This window comes from Panicum virgatum, chromosome 6N (assembly GCF_016808335.1).
Source record: "Panicum virgatum strain AP13 chromosome 6N, P.virgatum_v5, whole genome shotgun sequence".
Taxonomy (NCBI): Eukaryota; Viridiplantae; Streptophyta; class Magnoliopsida; order Poales; family Poaceae; genus Panicum; species Panicum virgatum.
The window spans coordinates 8,754,934-8,762,293 of NC_053150.1; the positions used below are offsets into that span (position 1 = coordinate 8,754,934).

At 44.6% G+C, this 7,360-nt stretch overlaps 1 protein-coding gene across 1 annotated transcript; it reads left to right on the forward strand.

Moving 5' to 3' along the window:
- The first annotated feature begins 2,379 nt into the window (after positions 1-2,379).
- Positions 2,380-3,831, forward strand: LOC120680214 (disease resistance protein PIK6-NP-like). The gene is made up of 2 exons (XM_039961824.1): positions 2,380-2,769; positions 2,886-3,831. The coding sequence occupies exon 2, from the start codon at positions 2,912-2,914 to the stop codon at positions 3,761-3,763; it is 852 nt and encodes a 283-aa protein (XP_039817758.1). The 5' UTR covers positions 2,380-2,769; positions 2,886-2,911; the 3' UTR covers positions 3,764-3,831.
- Positions 3,832-7,360: the final 3,529 nt, after the last annotated feature.

Below are 7,360 nucleotides of genomic sequence, written 5' to 3' on the forward strand. Positions count from 1 at the left end.
CAAATCCGGAGGTTCCAGCTCCACCATCTTCTTCTAGGCCAGCTAGAAATCCGTCAGAGCATTCTGCGTTCCCACGCAAGGACGGTTGAAAACATATGTGTTGTTGTACGAATTTTTAAGTTGCATGTTTGTTTTTGGGATGTTTGTGTTAGTATTCGAATGCAATTTGTGTATGTGTTGTTGAATAAATTGTGTTGAATGTAATAAAAATATTTGTTATTATAAAATTGTGAAGTTCTTTTCCACGAATGAAATTGCTTGTAGATGAATCGACAATGGATGCACGGCCATCATTGCATAATGGATTGGATTAACGGTCTTAAAACTTTCCTCGATGCTGCTGAGGCCCACAAGTCGTCGAAAGGTTTCATGTTCTGTCCATGCCGCATTTGCAGAAATCAAAAGGAGTTCTCAAAAAGACATACTCTACATGTCCACCTTTTTTAGAAGGGTTTCATGAATAACTATACTCTTTGGACCAAGCACGGTGAACCTGGAGTTCCGATGGAAGACAATGAAGAAGATAATAATGATGATAACATCCCAGACTGGGCTCACTGGTATGATGCGGGTGTCTTTGAAGATGAACCAATGCATGAGGCAGAAGTAAATGCTGTAGAAGAACAACAACCACCTGACGAACTACGTCAGGTTTTGGTCGATGCACATAGAGACGCTGAAACTTAGTCAAAAAAGTTTTAGAAGATGTTGGAGGATCACAGGAAAATGTTGTATCCAGATTGCAAGCAGGGGTTAAAAAAATTGGGCACCACACTGAAAATGCTACAGTGAAAGGCAGCCAATGGTGTTTCAGATAAGGGATTTCAGGAGCTACTAGGACTTATAAAGAAGATGCTTCCAGAGGGGAACGGACTGCCCCCGACATCTTACGAAGCCAAAAAGGTTGTTTGCCCTCTTGGGTTGGACGTACAGAAGATTCATGCATGTCCTAATAATTGTATCCTCTATCGCGGTGAATACGAGGAACTGGATGCATGTCCTGTCTGTGACGCAAAGCGGTATAAGATCAGGCAAAATGATCCTGGTGATGTCGACGGTGAGCCCGCAAAGAAAAAACTACCGGCTAAGGTGATGTGGTATTTCCCGATAATACCACGCTTGAAGCGCTTGTTCAGAAACAAAACTAACGCTAAGTTGATGCGGTGGCACAAAGAAGAGCGTAAGCAAGATCAGCTGATGAGACACCCTGTAGATGGGTCTCAGTGGAGAAACGTGGATAGACATTTCCCAGATTTTGACAGCGACCCAAGGAACATAAGGTTTGGTTTAAGTATCGATGGAATGAATCCATTCGGTGAGTGGGGGAGCAGTCACAGTACATGGCCTGTGACCCTTTGTATGTTTAAACTTCCTTCTTGGCTATGCATGAAGAGGAAGTATATATTGATGCCGGCGCTTATCCAAGGCCCTAAACAACCTGGCAACGATGAACGAGCACGCCACTGGAATGCGAAGCAGCAAGGAAAGTCTCTATGAAAGCAACAGCATAGACGCAAGCAGAAGCAGAGAAATAGGAAGTCGTTTTGCGTGTTTGGATCCAGAGACTAATTTTTAGTCCGCGTCATATTGGATGACACATGTTTACTGTGACACAAAATTTTCAAATTATGGACTAATTAAGTTTAACTAGCCTATCATTATAAAAGTAAGGTGTATAGCTAATAATTATAGTTAGCTATATTATGCCCTCTTTTATCGATTAGATATTCTAACACATACTTGTGTTTGATATATTTAATTGAACTATTTGTTTGTATAAATTTGTTTGTAAATTGATATTCTTATCTCTTATATCATACATGGTGACATATATCTAGGTAGTATTTTTCTATAAACAATAATATAAATAATAAAAGAAATAGAATTTTATATTGGTGCATTTTAATATTTTATTATAAATATATATTTAATTTAGGTTCAGATTTAGGAGTTACTTTAACTTTTGATAATGGTATAATTGAATAATTTACATGCAAATTTAGGGGGTTATCTATATTATTTTTGTAATGGTATATGTAGGTAATTTACACAAGATTAGGAAATACTTTAGAGTTTTTTTAGTAATGACAGATGTGGATAATTTAAATACATGTTTATGAGATTATTTAGTTTATTTTTATAATGGTAGAGTTAATTTATTAAAAAAATAACAGATTTATAACTATTATGGCCAGAGTTGTCGTATGGACAGATATTTATGTTTTAAAAGTGTCAACTTATGATTCTAGATGGCTGTATCGGGGAGGTTTTAAAGGAGGCTGATCCAAACGGCTGCCACCAGCCCGATCCAAACGGCTGCCGTATGTTCGCACTCGCAGTCAAGTCGTCGGCCTGCCACTAGGCCTGCCATAATTGAAGACGGAGCAAGAGCGTCGGGCGTTCGCACTGCCAATCAAATTCAACAGCTGTCGCCGCTGCCACAACCTCTCCTGTTCTCGCTCTCGCAGCAGTACGGCTGCCTGGCTGGAGGATCTGGGCTGGGCCTCCGCGGCTCCGATCCGCTCTCACCGTCACCTGGCTCATCTTGCTTCTATCACGCCGGGGACGCAGGCCACACGCAACCATCGTTCGAGACCCAGCGCGCCGGCCGGGCCCTCCTGGGTCCTGGCTCCTGCTCGCCGCCGCGCGGAGGAGCAGGGGCCGTTGAACCGTTCACGGCGGCGCGTCCGGCCGGGTGCTCTTCGGTGACCTCGGATTCTGCGCTCTGTCCACCGGAAGCAGTCGACATCTCAGGCGATCCGCTCCAGGGTGAAGCTCTATCTGCTCTCACTGTCTCAAATCCAAATTAAAGCAGGCATCACCTCTCTCCTTAACATTCGATCTGGAACATTGAGAGATTCTGAAACCTCACCTTGCACTTGCAGGTAGCTAGCTAGTCGGTAGTACAACAATGGAGGTTGTAGGTGTTACCACGGGAGTGATGAAGCCGCTCCTGGCCAAGCTCACCAAGCTGCTGGGCGAAGAGTACGCCAAGCTCAAAGGTGCTCGCAAGCAGATCGAGTTCTTGAGAGATGAGCTGAGCGCCATGAGTGCCACTCTCGAGGTGCTCGCAGATGCGGAGCAGCTCAACCCTGAAAGGAGGCTCTGGAGGGACAAGCTACGCGAGCTGGCCTATGACCTGGAAGATTGCATCGATGGCTTCATGGCTCGTGTTGACGACGGCCGTGATGGGCCTACGGGCTTCATCAAGAAATGCTCCCGCAAGCTAAAGAAACTGAAAGCGCGCCATGATATTGCCAATCAGATCCAAGAACTCAAGGCCTATGTAATGGAGGCCAGCGAGAGGCACAAGAGGTACAATTGCTTGGAGATCCCTTCCAACTCTAGTACTTATTGTGCTGTTGACCCTCGGCTGGCCGCGCTCTATGTGGAGATAGATGAGCTAGTCGGAATTGATGGTCCCAAGAAGCATATCATTGAGTGGTTATCCATGGAAAAGAAAGCCTCTTCAGCAGCACCTAAAGTCCTCTCAATTGTTGGTTGCGGAGGCCTTGGTAAGACAACTCTTGCAAATCAAGTCTACAAAAATGTAAAAGGCCAGTTTTCTTGTGCTGCTTTTCTCTCGCTTTCTCGAAATCCTGATATCAAAAAGATATTGCTAAAGAAGTCGATATTGCCAACAATATATTGGACGATGACGAGAAGCAACCCATTGATAAACTCAGGGAACACCTCGAGGATAAAAGGTAAGCCCAGTCATCTATCTGTTGGGGGATTGATAATTTTTTTGGCAACTATATGAAACAGAACTGCAAGCTCTACTTCCTGATTATAATAAAAAAGAGTATATAGGGGCCCATTTATTATTAATCAGCATGCCTCCCTAATAACCTATTTTCTTCCTTTTTTGTAAGCTCATTAAACAATCATTAAAGTTTATATTTGAGTAAATTGGAAAAATTTGTGCAACTATTTGCACCTATAGAGAATATTACAACTTTTGAGACAAGTTTTATAGAACTAAATTATCTAATCCCCTAATAACACAAATTTACAGCATTTCCACAAATCTACAACTATCTTTCTTTTTTTACGTAATACAAAGCGATAGTTTTGTGTCAAATACGCCCGCGCACACTTACCCTTATGAGCACAATACACACCTTTACGAGCACAACACACACAAGTTATCCCTGTAAATGTGTCCAATTGAGATTGATAATTGAGATTGAGGAACTCATCACCTGGGTCTCATTGTCGTGTTGGTTGCATAAGTCTCCATTATAACGAACATGGCACCATTCATGCCATTTCAAGTGATTTTGGTGATCGAATGACAACGCAATCAATGGGACTAATGGTTTTGTTAAGTGAACATTACTAGGTCCCAAGGATGAAGTAAAAAGGCCATACAAAGCAAAACACGAAGAAAGAACCGAAAGCGATCGGGTGCTCTAGCCTAAGAGGGGGAGGGGGTGAATTAGGCACTATTAAAAACCTTAACCTATGGCTCCAACTAGTTTGCACAAAACTTAAACTAAAACAAGCTATCTAGATGTGCAACTACAGTTCACCTTAGTGTGTAACCCTCATCCCAAAAGAGTTTTACAACCTATAGCCAATCCTAGCAAGATACTACACTAAAAAAGTAAAGGCATACAAGTTGCAATAAGAAATACGGAAGCTTAAAGAGAGGGGTGAGAGGAAGCGAACTCTCGACACGAGGATTTATCCCGTGGTTCGGATTGCTATAAAGGCGCCCCTACGTCCACATTGTTGAAGCACTCACGAAGAGTATCGCTTCCCGGCAATCAAGTCTCTTCCGGGAACACAATCACGGTCACCTTGATCCCAATCTTCACTAAGGGAGATTGCCCATGAAGGAGGGGTCTCCGTCCCCCGCACAATGTTGTCGACGCCGCTCCACACCAAGCCGGAGGGTCGTAGACTTGCCGGCGAGCCTATAAAGCTCCAAGGAGGCCGGCGCACCGTGATACAACTTTGGTTCACTTTAGAACCATAGCACAAGGATCTAAACCTTGCTTGATCACTCACTCAAGAGCTAACCTAGCACTAACACTCACAAAACTTGTGCTAAGGACTAAGGATTTGATCTTTATGCTCTTGGATGGCTTGGAGGTGTTCTTGGATGTGTATGAGATGTCTTGGGACTCCAGCAATCTTCAAATGGCCGGGGTGAGGCGTATATATAGGCCACCAAGTCTTGTAGCCGTTGCTCCAACGGTCAGTAGAAAACAGCATAACATCGGATGAACCAATGCCTCTGCCTTGGGTGGCGTCGGTTCATCCGGTCACTCTCAGACCCGAAGTAGCCGTTGAGCTTCTAACGCACTGTCTGCGACACCATCGGTTTAATCGATGACTGTGTGTCGGTTAAACCGGTCACTCACAGTACTCAACTAGCCGTTGGACCTCTTTCTTTCCTGCTGACGTCATTACACCGGTGCTATGCTCCGATGCATCACCGGTTCAACCGGTGCTGAAGGCGTGGCTCCTATGCGCTTAACATCGTCTCTGGAACATAATATATTGAATGCACCGATGCCTCTCATGACACCGTCAGTTCATCCGGTGCTTCACTTCTTTCTTCACTTGATCTCCAGAGGCGCACAGACTTGTGCCAAAGCCAGGGCGTCGGATTTTCCGACAACCATCGGATGCACCGATGCTATGGCATCGGTTCTTCCGGTGCTACTGATTTTAGTAGAACTCGTCCAATTCAGTGTTTCTTTGAGTTCTTTCTTCGTGTTATGCTTTGTATGGCCTTTTTACTTCATCCCTGGGATCTAGAAATGTTCACTTAACAAAACCATTAATCCCATTGATTGTGTTGTCACACAATCACTAAAATCACTCGAAATAGCATAAATGGTGCCATGTTCATTACAAGAACTCAAAGAAACACTGAATTGGATGAGTTCTACTGAAATCAGTAGCACCGGAAGAATCGATGCCTAAGCATCGGTGCATTCGATGTTTGTCGGAAGATCCGACGCCCTGCATTGGTGCAAGACTGAGCGCCTCCGGAGATCAAGTGAAGAAAGAAGTGAAGCACCGGTTGAACCGACGGTGTCAAGTCAAGCATCGGTGCAATCAACGTACTATGTTCCAGAGATGTTGTCAAGCGTGCAGCAGCCAAGCCTTCAGCACCGGATGAACCGATGCCCCATCGGAGCAAGCGTCGGTGTAATGATGTCAGCAAGGAGCAATGGCTATCTGCGGATCAAGTGTCACTGGAAGAACCGACGCCTATGCATCGGTTTAACAGATGGTCCCTGAAGGTGCTGCGGCTGTGTCAGAGAAGCCAACGGCTAGTTTCAGCTTGTGAGTGACCGGAAGAACCGATGCAGAAGCACCGGAAGTTCCGATGCCCATGCAGAAAAGCTGCTAACGGCTAGTTCGCTTGGAGGCCTATATATATGAGCTCCCCGGGCCATTTGAAGCTTGCTGGAGTTGCTGGACATCCCACACACACCCAAGAACACCTCCAAGCCATACAAGAGCTCATTGATCATATCCTTAGGTTTTAGCATTAGCTTTGTAAAGTGTGAGTGCTAGATTAGCTCTTGAGTGAGTGAACAAGCAAGGTTGAGATCCTCGTGGCCGGTTCTAGAGTGAACCACACTTGTATTACAGTGCGCCGGCCCCTTGGAGCAATTGGTGGCTCGCTGACAAGTCAACGACCCTCCGGCTTGGTGTGGAGCGGCGTCGATGACATTGTGCGGGGGACGGAGACCCCTCCTTCGTGGGCAATCTCCCTGAGTGAAGATTGGGATCAAGGTGACTGTGATTGTGTTCACATATGAGACTTGATTGCCGGGAAGCGATACTCTTCGTGAGTGCTTCAATAACATGGACATAGGGGCGCCTTTGTGGCAATCCGAACCACGGGATAAATCGTCGTGTCGAGAGTTCGCTTCCTTTCATCCCTCTCTTTAAGCTTCCGCATTTCATATTGCAACTTGTGTGCTTTTACTCTTTTAGTGTAGTATCTTGCTAGGATTGGCTATAGGTTGCAAAACTCTTTTGGGATGAGAGTTACACACTAAGGTGAACTGTAGTTGCACATCTAGATAGCTTGTTTTAGTTTAAGTTTTGTGCAAACTAGTTGGAGCCATAGGTTAAGATTTTAATTGTGCCTAATTCACCCCCTCCCTCTCTTAGCCTAGAGCACCCAATCGCTTTCATCCATACAAGAAATCTAATTGACTATGCTACTTGGTTCGTGAATCAGGCATGTTTTGGAGCAATAGTGTGTGGCTAGACACTTTCTTTCTAGAATATTAGTAGAGTAAATTTCCTCACTGCCACTGGAATTTATATAGATCCCCTCATTACCACATCAAAAATTTTCACTTCCCTTCACTGTTCTGAATTT

Excerpts from the sequence above, each read along its gene's own strand:
- LOC120680214 (XM_039961824.1), top strand. The coding sequence starts at position 2,912 with ATGGAGGTTGTAGGTGTTACCACGGGAGTGATGAAGCCGCTCCTGGCC.